Consider the following 17,449-nt stretch of genomic DNA (forward strand, 5'->3'; position numbering starts at 1 on the left):
CACACACACACACACACACACACACACACACACACACACACACACACCTCCCTCTCTCTGTCTCTGTCTCATTCATTCTCAATATCTCTCTCTCTCTCTCTCTCTCTCTCTCTCTCTCTCTCTCTCTGTCTTTGTCTCTGTTTCTCCCTCTTTCTCTCTCGGCAGCTAGATGGCTCAGTGAACAGAGAGCCAGACTTGGAGATGAGAGGTTCTGGATTCAAATTTGACCTTGGATACTTCCTTGCTGGGTGACCCTAGGTAGTCACTTAACCCCAGTTGCCTATCCCTTACTGTTCTTCTGCCTTGGAACTGATAGTATTGATTCTAGGATAAGAAGGCAGGGGTTTAAAAAACAAACACACACACACACACACATTAAGACTTTTGTGGGGTGCAGCTGGGTAGCTCAGTGGATTGAGAGCCAGGTCTAGACACAGGAGGTCCTAGGTTCAAATCTGGCCTCAGACACTACCCAGCTGTGTGACCCTGGGCAAGTCACTAACCCCCATTGCCTAGTCCTTACCACTCTTCTGCCTTGGAACAATACACAGTATTGATTCAAGATGGAAGGTAAGGGTTTAAAAAATAACAATAATAAAAATAAAAAAAAGACTTTTGTGATTCTATATTCAATGATCCAAACCAATTGATTCCCCACCTCTTCAAAGGATTAGGAAAAGGTATTTCTGTAACTTCCTTGCAAAGGCTGGGGAATTATGGATGTGAAATATTGCAAATTATGTCAGCCTTCTTCAAAGTGGCGATTAGTCTTGCTGAAATGTTTTTCCCTCTTTCTTTTTATTCTTTGTAATCAGGGAGGGAGAGGCATAGGAGAAATGTAGGTGATAAAAAAACAAAACATAGAGCTAAAATTCTATTTTAAAATAAATAAAAAACTAAAAAAAGTCATAGAATGGCATGCCTAGAAGGCACCTTAGGAAACAGAATATTAGAATTAAGTGGACATTAGGCAATAAAGTATCAGACTTCTGAGGTCATCTAGTACATGCAAGTGTGGAAAATGAAGACTAGAGAAGCTCAACTCACATAGCTCCTAAGCTGCAGAGCCAGGAAAGCCAGTGCTCTTTCACCTTTCCTTTGCTCCTTTCTTATTTTGGCTGATTTACCTGTCTGCTTACTTTGATCCTTTGGGAGGTCCTTGATTTCTTGAGAATGGACACTCCCTGCTCTGACACAGCACTCTTTGAGAATTGCCAGGTTAGGTCCTCAAACAATTCTTTCACCGACCCTTGGATGCCCATGGAGAGAGAGACCCTAACAATCATTTTCTACCTTTGACTAAACTGTAAAAGGAATTAATATACAGCCTTGGGTCTAAGAATAAAAGATACTCCTCTGGAAAAAGAAATCCTCTGAATATTACGGTATCTATCAAGATTATGGCCAATGGCTGAGCCCAAACTGTAGTAAATCTTAGCATGTCACCACAGCTTGTCATTAAAAGCTATACACTGACTGTTATTCTCAGAATGATAAAAGGGAGGCCTTGGCACAGCTCAGAATGAATACACACAATTTGCGATGGTGGTGATTGCGTGGAAGGCCCAGACTGTTCCCCTGGGCCACATCTGGGAGCAGCTTAGTAATGATGGGGCCTTATGGAGTAGAGAACAAAGAGGTATGTGGGTCTGGGAAACACCTCCCTTGGGAAAGAAAACAGCCATTCTCACAAGTTCATCAATAATGACAACGTAGGGTCAGGCTCTCAACTACTTGGTGTAAGCCAGAGAATTGGGACTGTCTAACCTAGAAAAGAGAATGACTAGAGTAACACCGTAATGCAGTAAAACTATCTTCAAGGACTAAAAGAGCTGTCCTATGAAAGAGGGGTCAGGTTTGTTCTGTCTGGCACCAGAGGGCAGATCTAGGAGTAACGGGCAGGAAACAATGAATCAAGAAACATTTTTAATTGCCTACTATGTTCTAGGCATTTAAGAGGAAACAAATTTAGGACTGATGGAAAGAAAATTTGTCTTAATAAATGACCACACCAATGTAACTATCAATAATATGTAAATAAGTCTTGACCGATCACAAGTGTTAAAACAAGTGGAAATGCGCGTTGGATATGGGGGGAGGTTTAAAGGGGGGTGAAGGGGAAAGCAAAAACATGAATCATGTAAAAAAAATAAAAATAAAAGTCTATGAAAAAAAAAAAAGGAGAACCAGCCAAAAATAGAAGGGGCAATTTGGGGAAGTGGTGGTTTCTCCCCAAACTTGGAGGTCTTCGAAGACCAGATGACTGCTTGTGGATTGTGTTTTTCCTCTGAACTCAAAATTCTGTGATTCTAACAAAAGAATACAAATTTGGAGCCAGAATTTGACTTCTGCTTCTACTATGTTCTACTTTGTTTGACACTCAGTGTCTGGCATCTCAGTTTGCTCCTCTAGAAAATGAGTATGTTATTCTAGGTGATTTCTAAAATCTTTTCTAGATCCAAATCATATAAATAGCCTTATTCTTCATAATTAACTGAAGCCTGGCCCTTCATACCTGAGGATTCCTTTTTTCATTTGAATTTGAATTCTACCTAGGTTTGAAATTGGTTTCTTTTGAGGAGAATGCAGGCAAGTTGCCTCCTTACCATAATCCCTAGCATGACAGTTCAAGCCTTATAATCCTGGAGAAAATAAAGTTGGGGGTTCTCTGGTATCTCCATCAAGTCCAGCCCCAAAATGATGAGTTCGTGAGCATCAGTCCCAGTTGGAGATATCGCAGATCCATGCTCTGATACCAAACAGCACCAGACACAGGGATGACTACATTTCTCACTTGGCTGACATAAGCATATGCTAGTGAAGATTTGTGTTCCAGGATGGCTTGCTTTAGAAGGTCTTCCAGTTCTAAAATTATGAAATTCTAAGATTTGAGTGGAAAGATAGAAATCATTTGGCTTATCTTTCTGATTAGACTATAAAAGACACACCGGTGCCAAAACAAAGCATCTTGTCCCTCTGGGTATGTATCTAGCTGGGCTTTGGTAGTTCTCTGGATTGGGTTGACAGAACTGATTAAACCTGCAGAAGGGTTTTGCTGGGTGCATCCCACACCCTCCTCTTGTCCAAGTACACAATGATTAATGTGCCCTTCTGCAAATGAGATCAGCTCTGTCTGACAGCATTAGCTCCTGTTCCCTGGAGTTCCAAAACATCAATCATGGACTAATCAGAGCAAGCGCATATTGATCTCCTAAGCAGCCTCTGCAATGGGCTGGGATTAACTTCTTATTAGGAACCAAAAGCTGTCTTAAACAATATGACAATGGTGCCTGGAAATGGATGGATGGATAAGGGGTGGGTGGATCACTTTCTAACTAGCTCTCAAAAAGTAAGGGACCATGTTAGCCTAATTCATTCATTTTTAAAATGAACTAACATTTCTTTAGCACTTTTCTTTACAATAACTGCATGAAACAAGGTAGTACAATGAAGGCTCCTAGAAGTGAAGTGGAGGAAGGCAGTATGATACAATGGAAATAACAGTGGATTTGGAGTCAATGGACTTCTCTGGGCTTCAGTTTCCTCATCTGTAAAATGAGGGGGTAATGGTATCAAACTCAAATAGAACTGAATCCCTGGATAATGACTTAGAAAGCCACAAATTAACATTATCTATGTTGTATTGTATTTTTAAAATTTTATTGGACATTTCCAAGTTACATTTTAATCTGGTCCAGCAAGCACTTGGGAATTTAGTCTACTGCTTGGGAAAACCACAAATTAATATTATCTATTTTTAATTAATTAAATTTAATTTTAATTAATTTAACAAAATAATATTATCTATCTTACATTATATTTTTATTTAATTTACTAGACATTTCCCAGTTATGTTTTAATCTGGCTCAGCAGTACTGAGTAAGGAATTTGGCTTACTGCTTGGGGACTACTATCATCTTATGACTTGTGTGGGTAGTTATACAACTTGTAAGTTTTATAAAGTTGGGATCTGAATCCACATCTGCTAACTTTAGATCAAATACTCCTATCATACCACACTGATTCTGTTCAACCAATCAGTCAACAATTCAGTATTTATTAAGCATCACTGGACTCAGAATCTTGTATTGGGGGATAAAGTTTATATAAGACACAGTTTATATAAATCTCTCACCTCATAGAACTCTCATTCTAGTAAGGGAATGAGATTCTAACAGATGGCTATATTACACATTATTATATAAGAACAGTACAAAGTTATAAAGAGAGAGATGCCAGATTGTGGTGGGCTTTCAGTTCCAGGCAATGCTGTTTAAACTTTACCTGAAAAGCAAAGGGGAAGATTTTTCTCTCTCCTTGTCTCTGTTCAGCCATGGCATTTAATATCTGGGAAAAAAATCCCTTAAGGTCCCTTCTAACTCCAAAATTCTATAAATCTATGCATTCCCTTGTGACAGTTCTTATGCTGTTTTATTAATCCATTATTAAAGCATTTTGAATTATTAAGACTTCATATGACAATGATGTGGTGATGATTAAATAAGACAACATAGGTTTTTATAAATTTAAGCCCCTTTAGAAATGTAAGCTATTATTATTACTTCTTCTGATACTAATATTAAAATATAATCTGATATGTGCTATAAATAGATAAGATAATAATACTTGCTCAATATTTAGAATGATCTATGGTTTCATTATTTCATGTATTCTATCCACTAATGGGGAGCAAAGCTTTTCTATGGACAAACATTATTTTCAGGGATATTATAGTAGCACAGTGGTCTGGAATTAGGATGACTTGTCTTCAACTCTGAGGTACTACCTCACACCTATCAGATTGTCCAATATGACAATAAAGGAAAGTGATAAATGTTGGAAGGGCTATGGCAAAATTGGGACACTGATCCATTGCTGGTGCAGTTGTGAACTGATCAAAACATTCTGGAGGGCAATTTGGATCTATGCCCAGAGGGCTATAAAACAATGCACACACTTTGATTCAGGAATACCCTTATTAGGTCTGTGTTCCAAAGAGATAAAAAGGGAGGGGGAAGGACCCACTTGAACAAAATATTTATAGCTGCTCTTTTTGTGGTGGCGAAAAATTGGAAACTAAAGCAATGTCTCTCAGGGGAATTAATGAACAAATTGTGGTATATGGTGGTGATGGAACACTGTTGTGATGTAAGAAATGATGAATGGGATGATTTCAGAAAGAGCTGGAAAAACCTATATAGGCTGATGCAGAATGAGAAAAGCAGAACCAGGAAAACATTGTATACAGTAACTGCAATATTGTGAGATAATCAACTGTGAGAGACTTAGCTATTCTCAGCAATACAATGTTCCAGGACAATTCTGGGGAACTTCTGTCAAAGAACGCTATCAATCTCCTGATAAAGAACTGTTGGGAATCAGAATGCAGATCAAAGCATGCAGTTTTTAATTTAAGTTTATTTGGGGGTTTTGTTTGAGAATTTTGGTTTTATATGATTATTCTCTTACAAAAATGAACATGCTAGAAATATATTTCACATGATAATACATGTATAACCCAGGGGAAAGAAAGATGACATATCTTCATGAATTCATATCTGGCCTCAGACACTTACTAGCTGTGTGACCCTGGGAAAGTCATTGAATCCTGTTTGCCTTAGTTTCTCATCTGTAAAATGAGCTAAAGAAAAAAATGGAAAATGATTCCAATATCTTTGCCAAGAAAACCCTAAATGGGGTCATGAAGAGCCTGATAGGACTGAAACAATTCCAAAAATGAAAAAAAAAAACCACCTCCTTTCATGTATGTATTGACTTGAATGGCTGCTGAGGTTCATACCAATTCTCAAATGTCCCTTAGACAGTTTTCATGGCCCAACTAATTCATTACCTGGCTGGCATTTCTGGTGAGAAGATGCTCTAAGATTAGGTAGGCTGGTACTTCATATTGATAGATACAACCTATCAATATTCCTCTACTCAAAGCCTTTCTACCTATAAGGATCTCTTTGGAGCCTGTATGATATCAATTTAGCCTTCTAGAAACTAAGATCATCTCCATAACATGATGGCATGTAGGAGGAGAGAGTTTTTGTTTTTTTTTTTTTTTTTTTTTAACCCTTACCTTCCGTCTTGGAGTCAATACTGTGTATTGGCTCCAAGGCAGAAGAGTGGTAACGGCTAGGCAATGGGGGTCAAGTGACTTGCCCAGGTCAAGTGACTTGTATATCACAGTGAATAGAAAGCTGATTTTAGGGTCAAATTTCACCTCTGACTCATATCAGCTGGATGACACTGAGCAAGCTATTTAGCCCCTTAGTATTCTGGGCATTTGTTAAGACTCTAAGTTGTAGAACAAATGCCAATTTATATTGGTAAGAGGAACTTTCTCCCAAGGAAATCACACATCTGATCCTTCCCTTCTCTACCCAAGAAAAATGCATCATTATTCAATTTAGACATAGTATATGGAACACATCTGATGACCTAGATTTTGCCCCCAGATTTGGAAGGCTGAATTAGGAGACGGTTACTTTCCAGTCTATACATCAGTTGTGATCATGCTATGGAAAGGAAGACCAATTATAGAACCTAAACCACTAGGGCAGTGATGGGCAGACTTTTTAAAGAGGAGGCCAAAGGAAAGGAAATGCTCATCTGTCAGTCTGTTTCTAAGGCAACTCTTTTGAAGTTTTATTGTATTGTATCCTTTTCATTGTATTCATCAGATTAGGCAGCCAGATAGAACATTTCAGGGGACCCACATCTCTCCCGCAGGTAATAGTTTGCCCCTCACTGCACTAGGGGATGGAAGCAGTCAAGAGCCAGGGCCATCAAAAAACTCAAGACAGAGAATGAAGACCTTCTGAAGATATTGAGAGTGTAGAATAGATTCACTGCAGAATTTGCAAGACTATCTAGTCAGTCACAAAGCGTATGCTTCTGGATAATAGATGAGGAAAATACTAAAGTAGCCAAAAGATGGATGTCCAGTAATGGAGTATATATTATAATATATACTTTGCATAATACCCCAATAAGTGATATTATGACTTCTCTATTTGTTCTACTGTATTCAACCCTGACTTATGCTTTCAGGAGTTGTGCCTGCATATGACTTATCTTGTTTGCTGTACTGCATGCAATTCTAACTTGAACTTTATGAGATATGTACCTGTATGTTCTAATCCTACATGCAAGTTAATGGATGTATTATGATATGTTCCTAGAGATGGATCTTTAGGGATGACTAATTTCTGCTGAAGAGGAGGATTTAATGAGGAGAGGTATAAATGAATGGGTCCATGACAGCTGTGACCATAATGAAAGTCTTTCTAACTGAGCAGAACCTGCTGGAGAGATGCTGTATAGATTTTGAGAACTTGCAGTTGCTTCCATAAAGTATAAGAGTGAGTAGAGAAGGGCAATTCCATTTCTGGTCTGGATTTGCTGAAGAAAAATGAGAGACATGCTCAAGAAGTGAACTATTCTTGCCTTAATTCAATAATATTCTTGCTCAAATATTCTTGCCTTAATTCAATAAGCATGTAGTAGGCACTGGGCTTAGCTCTAGAAATACAATGAGAAAAATATATTCTCTGCCTTTATGAAGCCTTTATTTTCTAAGAGCAAATAACATAGACACAGATAAATACATGCAAAGCCTATACAAAGTAAACAAAAGCTGACTTGGGAAAGGACCAACAACCAGTGATTGGCAAGGGGTAAGAATAATTTCATTTAGGAGTCAACATTTAAATTGTGTCTTGAATGAAGCTAAGGATTTGATGACACAGAGGTGAGTAAAGAGTATAGTCCAGGTATGGAGGTGGGAGACAAAATATTAGATATAGAGAACAGTAAGTAGGAGTGAATGAAGGGGAACAATGTGAACTCTGTCTGCAAAAATTGGTTGGAACAAAACTTGTAAAGAGCTTTAAATGACACACAAGAATTTGTATCTTGTTCTAGAGGCAATGGAAAGCCATAAAAGGTTCTCAAGCAAGGTTATGATAGAGGCAGACTTGTGCTTTGGGAATAATAATTTGGCAGCTGTGTAGAATATGGATTGAAGAAAGGAGAGATTTAAGAGAGGAAGATCAAATAGGAGAATATTACTACAGAATTATTTTGAAGAGATAATGAGATTCTGAACTAGGGTGGATAGCCATATGGCTGTAGAGGAGGGGACTGATGTTCCTCCTATGAAGGAAAAGCTGAGGGTTAGGACAAAATGCTGAGATGTAAAAAGGAATTAGAAACCACTAATTCAGGAGTCTTAAGAGTGTAAGGGGGAAAAGGGTATTTTTGGTTGAATATATTAAAAGGTTAGGTCACCAGGGGATTGAACAATTATCAATCCCCAATTAAGAATAAACTCGAGTTAAAATGACTTTTATGGAAGTTTATTTACAAAATATAGGAGATAGTGGAAGTAGAGAGATAAGAAGAGGATAGAATAAGAGATTTGTATTTAAGTCTGGGCTTTACTCTGGCAGGGCTCCAGAGCACCAGCCAGAGCCTAAAAGTCAATTAACAAGGGTTTTAGCCACAAGGGCTTCTCCCAATCAAGGGAGCCTCACGGAGGCCAGTACCTCCTGGGAGATTAAAGGAGTCAGCCTTCTTCACTCACCATGTGTAGTTCTAAGAGAGAGAGATTTGAGAGAGAGATTTAAGAGCAGTCTCATCAAGTTCTCAGGGTCCCAGCCAGCATTCCTTCATAAACCAGAAGACCTCCTTCAGGTCCTGTTCACAAACCATAATCTCCTGACCCACTCAACTCTCTCTTTTTAAAGGGGCCTTTTTTTGCATCACTTCCTGTGCCTTCCTCTTAGTTTGTGTGTCCAATCACAACAGATGCTTTTCTTAGGACTGCCCCAGAGGCAGTAAATAAATTCTGATTTGTTACTCATTCTACGACATGTGGGTTATACCAACTTGTGAGTTAAATGGAGATATTTACACCTTTGGTGTTTAAATCTAAAGATGGGCAGGGTAGATTTAATCTAATTATCACAATCCCCCCTGTGATCATTTGGGAGACTGGTCTCCCCAAATGATCATTTGATGCAGGGGTCGGCAACCTTTTTGGCCGTGAGAGCCATAAATGCCACATTTTTTAAAATGTAATTTCGTGAGAGCCGTACAGTGCTCACAGTGCGCGCTCCTGTAATAGCGCCTGAAAAAAATGACTTTATGGCTCCTGCAGAAAGAGCCATACGTTGCAGACCCCTGATTTGATGTAATCATCTTGTGCCCCTAAAATTTTTCTAACTACACAATAGTTAGAGATAAGAGGTAGGTAGAAGAGATAGAAGGAGAAAAACTGGGCAGCTGGGTAGCTCAGTGGATTGAGAGTCAGGCCTAGAGATGGGAGGTCCTAGGTTCAAATTCAACCTCAGACACTTCCCAGCTGTGTGACCCTGGGCAAGTCACTTGATCCCCATTGCCCACCCTTACCACTCTTCCGCCAAGAAGCCAATACACAGGAGTTAAGGGTTAAAAAAAAGGAGCAAAACCAATATTTTCTAGGCACATTAAAACCCTCTTTTCCCCCTTATAAGAGGAGAAGCAGAGGGAGAAATACTATGCTAAAGACTCAATGGGCATCAAGGTTGAGTGCCAATTCAAGATTAAGATATAAAAGTAAACAGATAAGAATAGAACTGGAAAAGATACAGAGAACCAAAGCTGGGAATAGGGCTGAAAATACCAGAGTAGGTAATTGGGCTAAGGACATTTCTGTGTTCTCTGAATAGGGACAATGTAGCCAAGCCCTCTCCATTCTGTCACTTAAAGGGATGCTGACCCTATAAACACCAGACAACCCAGTCTGGCCAAAATCAACTGAGGTTAAATCTATTTGAGGTACATAAGAGATAAGAGATAAGAGTTGTAAAAAGCTCTGGTATGGAGTCTGGCTATTAGTGTTGAATTCCAACTCAAAGGCAAAGATGAGACATCTATAAAATTAGGGAGTTGGACTAGATGATCCCCTATATGACCTTGGTCAAGTCATTCAATGTGTTTTATTTATGAGAATGAGTTGGTTGGATTAGATGGACTTTTAGGTATCTCCTAGCTCAACAGTTATGATTCTTTGGATGTATCTTAAAGTCCCTTCCAATGCTAAATCAAATCTTATGCTGATCTGAGCTAAGTTGCTGTTGTGTGTGTTTTTTTTAAAGTAAGACTAGACACAAAGTACTTATTTCATTTCTCTTTCAGAGGACATAGTCAAAAGGTAGCAAGTACTATGGCTGGCATTTCATCTTCATCCATTCTGCTCTGTTTCTGTGGGAAGTGATAGATTCTGTCATCATTCCAAAAACAACCTAACCTCTCCACCCACACTCAGGGAGTGGGATGAATGGAGTGTTGCTTTTTTTTTTTTCTTTAACAGAACGTTACAAGCTTAATGGAGACCAGTTGATTTCACACAAAGCTAATTTCTTAGATCTGTCAAAAGGTGTTCGGCGCAAGATGACTAAAATAATTTTAAACCCACACAGTTAATAATCCTTCTATTAAGGCTTACATATCAAGCTATTGTGTGCTCTGGGAGAAGAGCACATTTGCTCCCACTTACTTCCTGGAGGAAAAACTTAGAAAAGACAGGCTGCTTGGAGTGGTTTGGGGAGGCTAAGTGCGTTGGGGTTTATTCTGCCATTTAGCACCAAGCTCTGGGCTGGGATAGTACTACCTAGGGTTGCAAGTTGATACCAACGGGTAAGAACTGGTTCCTTTGCCAAGAGCTCTTGCTATGGATAGGCTGTAAGCCCTTGAGTTGCCTTAATGATAAGGAAGGTCCCTCAGAGTAAAAGAGACTGATGGGATTTCCACTGTTCAAATTATGTGAAGGCTGGCTTGGAAGGAGGACTTAGTAGTATATTATTTTTCTCACTTCTGACACACTCCCAGATCCCTAACTTTTTGACCCCTGAGACAGACCTAGGATCTTAGGAGCAGAGATGGAAGAAGGCACTTGAGAAGCTGTCTAGTGCAAACTCCTCATTTCATAATAAAGAAACAGAGGCATGGAGAGATTAAACATTTTGTCCAAATCACTTGAGTAGTTAATGGGTACAAGTAGGATCAGAATCTTGGCCTTCTAACTCCAGAGACGATGCTCTTGAGGGATTCCGTGCTTTGCATCTGCACACAACACTCTTCTGTAAAATGAGGCTTAAAACATTTGCATTACCTACCTTTTTAGGATCTTTTACGGATAGAGTTTTATAAACCTTAAAGGGCTATGAAAGATGTTTTTTGTTATTGTTCAGTCATTTCAGTCACATCTGACCCCATTTAGGTTTTTGTTTTTGGGGAAAGATACTTCATTGGCTTGCCATTTACTTCTCCAGCTCATTTTACAAATGAAGAAATTAATGTAAACGAGGTGAATTGACTTATCCAGGGTAACATAGCTCATTGGTTTCTGAAGCCAGATTTGAAATCTGGAAGATGAATCTTCCTGACTTCAGGCCTAGCACTCTATGCACTATGCCCCCTAACTGCCCATATATAAATTTTAGCCAATAACTATTATTAAAGTGCTACATAAATGAATTTCTGATAGCCTGTTATTATTCATTTCCAAGAAATTCCATCTTCCAGAGCTCATTGTGGTATAATTTCTTTGTGACTCAGTGAAGCTCAAACTCAGGCAGGCTCAATGCCAAACTGGAAAAGAACAAGGGCTGTCATCCAAGGATTGGTTGAATTCATGAAGGTTCATTACCAGGTTGGTCTCACAGCAAAGAATTTTGGAGCCACAGCAACCCCTGAGGAGCATGAACCTAAGAGCAGTAGAGGGAAAATTCACCTTGACTGAACCCCAGGTCCTAACCATACTGATGGACTTACTCCTAACAAGAAAAATAACTGCATTATTCTCTATTTGGTTGTACTCCATTCCAAAGTCCATGGTCAGAGCTGAGGGTGCCACACATGCAATCTCTTTTGAATGAAGCCATACTTTCAACTCACTGAGACTCAATCAAATAACCTGGAAGTCTCAAATGAAGAGATATAAGAAGACACACTTTGTGGAGGTGGGAGGTGGGGATAACCGGTGTTATACATTGCACACATTTTGAGATTTTCTACATGTTATTGATGTGTTGTGCTGACTTTTTTCCCCTCTTCAAAAAAAAAAAGAAAAGAAAATACTATTTTCATGATAGGATGGCTCTTGGGGATTGAGGGGACAGATATGAGATACTATAGTGATGTAAGAAACAGAAAGCATTAATATATATATTTTTAAATCAAACAGTCTGGGAGTCCAAATTCATCAATTTCATAATTTCCCTTTGACAAGATAATGAGCATCCTCGAAGGTCTTCCAAAGTACACAGAAAGCAGCAAAGTCCCACCACTTATGATGTCCACGGGGACACATCTCACTAGACCACAGAGGCAGAGAGTAGAGAAGTAGGGTAGAGAGGCTATCTAATTCAATTACCTCATTTTTCTGAAGAGTAACTGACCCAGAGAGGTCCAGGCATTTGCACCAATGGTGCTCCAATTGCTCTAGAGTTGGGCTAGTGCCCAGCCTTCTTGACTTGTTAGATCACATAAAATTGGGGCCCACTGGGTCAGAGGACTGACTTGAGGAGGCAGCTCTCTGTTACTAGGAGAGAAAGATCTTTTTGATCCAAAACTACATTGCCCTTGAAAGCTCTCTGATCAGGAACCATAAAGCTCTCTCTCCAAAGGAAGAAAGATCAGATCACTGACAGGTACACCGACATTGAGTGATGTGGTCTGGCCACTCACCTCCATACAAATAGCCCAGAGTAATAAATGTTCAGAAAAGTAATACTATTTCAAAGAGTGCTTTTCACATAGCATGTCTGGGCAGTTACTGGGTGCAAATATTAGTCTTTTCTTTTCTAGATGAGGAAAAAGAAGTCTCTAGAACTTTCCCAAGGCCACAGAGCTGGTAAGTCACAAAGCAAAAACTTCTGTTTTCCAGATCTACTGTTCTCTACGCTAAACTGCCTTAACTGGCTAAGGCTGCTGGGTACCACGAGAAATGATCGCCAGCAATGTGTGGGAGCCACCTGCTGGCTTTTGTAGCACTTGTTCATAGGTAAGAGATTCTTTTTTACTTCTCCATGAAGCTTAAAGCTAACAACTACGACTGTGTGCGTGTTTCCTTGGGGATCCAGTTCTGGGGAGAGCCATGAGAACAGGCACACGGGCAACAAGTCCTACATCATCCTGATGGAGATGGAACACTCCTGTCTTACCAGGTGCTCACGTAAATTCTATTTATTTGCCAGTCCCTCACCAGACACTGGTGGCATAATGGAAGAGATATCATTCCTCAGAACAGTGGCACAATAACTACAACTGCCTTACAGGCAACAATGAGTATCAGATGGCACTCACTGGTTCCTACTTGTCCACACAGTCATTTCACTGTTCATTGAACTAAGTAAGCATTATTAGTCGGCTCATCAGTGAAGGATATGTTTGAATTTTCTCTGGTATGCCTAAACCACACACACACACACACACACACACACACACACTCCTGTACATGTACCCATGTACACCCCTTATCAGTTAGAAATAGGAATTCAATCTCACCATTTATAATATTTATAATATATTTACATATATTTATAATCAGAGGATAGATCACACACAAAGGTGATAAATAATATGTAAAACAGAACTCAGTAACTGGTAAATCTTTCTTCTTGTGGACAGTCATGTCTAGAATGTTGCCTTTGCAATGTAATGATCCAAGACATTTCTAAGGGACTTATGAGAAAGAACGCTATCCACATCCAGAGAAAGAACTGTGGGAGCAGAAACACAGAAGAAAAGCAACTGCTTGATCACACGGGTCGACGGGGACATGAATGACTGGGGATGTAGACTCTAAGCGAACATCCTAGTGCAAATATCAATAATGTGGAAATAGGACTTGATCAATGACACATGTAAAACCCCGAGGAATTGCATGTTGGCTACCAGAGCGGGGTGGGAGGAGGGAAGGAAAGAACATGAATCATGGAATCGTGGAAAAATATTCTAAATCAATTACTTAAATAAAATTTTTCAAAACAGAAAAAAATGGAAAAAATGGAAAAATATTCTAAATTAATTAATTAAATAAACGAACTTAAAAAAATAGAATGTTGTCTTTGGTATCGTAGGGTCTCAAGAGCTATTTGTCCATTTGCCCCTGTTTGGTCTGCTGCCGTATTACTTATCTGGTCTTGTTTTTGTCATTGCTTATTTGTTTTAACACACGATGAGAATGATTAATGTTACCAAAAACCTTATTTGGTCACTATTCTAATAGCCTGTTGCAGCATTCACACAGTGTTACTAAGTTCTCAGTGAAGATTCTAAGCAAACAAGTTATTCCTTAACTTAGGAGTCTGGAATGTGTGATCCGGATCTTGCTGTCTTTCACCTTCACTTAAGGTCCCTTAACTGAGACCCTCTTAAGAAGTAGGATAAAAGCTTGGTAGTAAAGATTCTGGAGAGCTGGTCTCAGCTAGTATAAGGGGGGATCCTCCAGAAGTTTCCATTCTGGCTCAAATGAAACACAGGACCGAGTCAAAGTTACCTGTCGGATCCATTCCAGGCACATTCAAACTTGTCAAAAATGCAGTCATTTTCATACAGGGAACACAGCTTGCTCCTAAGGTAATCGTGAACCTGTTGAGAGAAAATGAGCCTGGTTATTCTGCAATGGAATTTGGAGAATTTGTCGTAACTCACCAGCCCTTCAATGCCATAACTAACATTTGTGAAATTTTTTTTTTTTTTTTTTATCAGAGAGCTTTCCTTTACCACTGCTGGGTTGGCGGTGCAAATGCTATTTCTCCCATTTTACAGATAAGGTAAATTGGAAATTAAAGAGGGGAGCCTCAGTTGAAGGTGATATATGCCTCTTAAAATTTTTCATAGCTCTGAGTTTTGAGCTCTGGATCTAAATTTAGAACAAGAATTGAAAGGGACTTCAAAGGTATATTTGACCCAATCCCTCGTATTACAGATGAGGAAACTAAGGTTCATGGAAACAAAATGACTTGCCCAAGGTCACATGTCTGCATTCATTATAACTTGTATTCCAGGTATTTGTATACATATGTATACTGTGATCTTTCCATCTTTAAGAGTTCATAGTTATAGAAGTCAATGAGTCTAAGATGTTTTTGTTGAGTCATTTCAGTCCTATCTGACTCATTGTTGTGGTTTTCTTGGCAAAGATGCTGGAGTGGTTCGCCATTTCCTTCTCTAAGATAGTATGATTTAATAATTCTATGATTCAGGCAGGGTTTGCTAATAACAAGTGCCTTTGACCTCTCTTGGGTGTAAACTCAGTTCAACAGAGCATGGTATGATGGAAAGAGGAATGGATTCTTGAGTCTTCAATGATTTTATAATTCTTTGACTGCGCTTTTATGATTCTGTATTTCCAAGATCTTGAGATTCCCTAATTCTAAGATTTTAAAATTTGGGGTCATTTTGAGATCCTGGGAAGACAATGGCACCACTTTATGACAATGCCATCTAGTTCATGAACTTGACTTTTGGCTCTGTTCATCAATGTTTTACTATTGCATGAGAAAGCATCATTGTGTTCACTAATGCCAAGAAATCTAGTCTGATAGAAAGGCATTTGTAAATTGATTAATTACAAGTCAGCAAATAAATTAGTAGTTAATTAGATAGCTAATGAAAATGACCATAGAGAATGCAGCAGATAGGAGGTGCCATTTAGGAACTAAACAAATTACATTTTGCTGTCCTATTTCTGGGAGGATGGGTCATTACTTTAAAATACAGTGTATCACACTAGCTTATCCGTCTCCAAAAATATGTGTCTGGGATAACAGGGCAGAGAGCCAAATTACTTAGCGTGCATTAGATGCATAAAGGACTCCAGAGGCAATGTGGGGTAGTGGAAAGAGCCAATGACTGAGGGTCACAGTCACAGAATGTTAGACTTCAGAGGCTCCCCAGAGGATATCCAAGTCTCTCATTTTGCAGAAGAGAAAACGGGGGGCTCCAGAGATGGAAAACAACTTGCCGACTGTTACACAGCGAGTTAGCAGTAATATTGCTAACAGTAGTTTTGACTCTTGAAACCAGTGTTCTTTCCATTATGCCATGCTCGGTTGAACTGTGTTTGAACCTGAGAGAGGTCTTGGGGACTTGCTTTAGTTAGCCCTGCCGCTGATGAGGGATGTCATTGTAACCTCACTGAACCCTAATTTCCTCATCCATTAAGTGGGTATAATAATGCCTACCCTGTTGACGTGACAGTCTGTTTTGAAGGTCAGATAAAATATGTTTAAAAAAATTATAGCTAAAAAGTACGATTAGATAGATGCAAGCTTCTGTTATTGATGTCATTGTTGTGATTTTATGATAGGTTTACTAAATATATATTTAAATATATTTACATATATAGATATGTATATATGCGTGTGCGTGTAAGTATGTACATGCCAAGAGATAGACTTCATATCTAGCATCCCACTACCACTTGTCAGGAATATTAGGGAGGGCTTTCCCTTTCATGCTGAGAGCAGGGAATGTTTTATTTTTGTTCTTTTATCCATAACACCACAGTACCTTGTATGGTGTAGGTAATTAATAAATGTTTGTTGAATTAAAGTTAATTTTAATTAACTTTTTTTCCCATTTGGAAAAATGGGAAATAAAAAGTTAAAAATTAACTGTTAATAATTAATATTAATGATTATTATAGTATATTTTAATAATAATTAATCATAATAACTTACCTATTTTTTCAAATGGGAAAAAAGTTAATTAAAATTAACTTTAATTCAACAAACATTTATAAATTTGGAACATTTGGAAAAATGGGAAATAAAAAGTTAATAATTAACTTTTAATAATTAATATTAATAATTATTATCATATGTATTAATACTTAATGATAATAACTAACCTATTTTTCCAAATGAGAAAGAAGTTAATTAAAATTAACTTTAATTCAACAAACATTTATTAAGTATCTCTGTGTCAAGTCTCAGTAAGTTTGGAAGACAATCGCCACCAAGGTGAGTATGAGCCTCTAATAGCTAACGTTTATATAGCATTTACTTTGTTCCAGGCTATGACATTTGATTCTCACAATAACTGTTGGAGGTAGGTGCTTTATAACCCTCATTTTACAGATGAAGTAACTGAGGCAAATAGGGGTTAACTGACTTGCTCAGGGTCACACACAGATGGTGTCTGAGGCTCTGCTTGAACTCAGGTCTTCAAGACTCCAGGTTCAGTGCTCTAACTACCATCCTAACCTTGCTGTCTGTATCTAGGAGGATGGATTTTCATCCCTGGCCATTCACAGCCCTCTCCCAAGAGAAGCCGTGAGCTGTATCCCTGAAAGAGCACCTGCACAAATCTTCGAAACATCTTAGTTCTAATATGACCATGATAGCAAAGCGGATTTGTGCAAATGATAATTTCTGAGAAGCCATGA

The 17,449-nt window shown here is 38.6% G+C and overlaps 1 protein-coding gene across 2 annotated transcripts in view; it reads right to left on the reverse strand.

Moving 5' to 3' along the window:
• Positions 1 to 17,449, reverse strand: part of PPP2R2C (protein phosphatase 2 regulatory subunit Bgamma) — a 410,134-nt gene that overhangs the window by 4,059 nt on the left and 388,626 nt on the right. For both annotated transcript variants that reach the window (XM_044680773.1, XM_044680774.1), the window contains one exon: positions 14,555 to 14,646. In XM_044680773.1, coding sequence (XP_044536708.1) covers positions 14,555 to 14,646 — 92 coding nt within the window. The remainder of the gene's footprint in view (positions 1 to 14,554; positions 14,647 to 17,449) is intronic.

The sequence above is a fragment of the Gracilinanus agilis genome, chromosome 6, assembly GCF_016433145.1.
Source record: "Gracilinanus agilis isolate LMUSP501 chromosome 6, AgileGrace, whole genome shotgun sequence".
Taxonomy (NCBI): Eukaryota; Metazoa; Chordata; class Mammalia; order Didelphimorphia; family Didelphidae; genus Gracilinanus; species Gracilinanus agilis.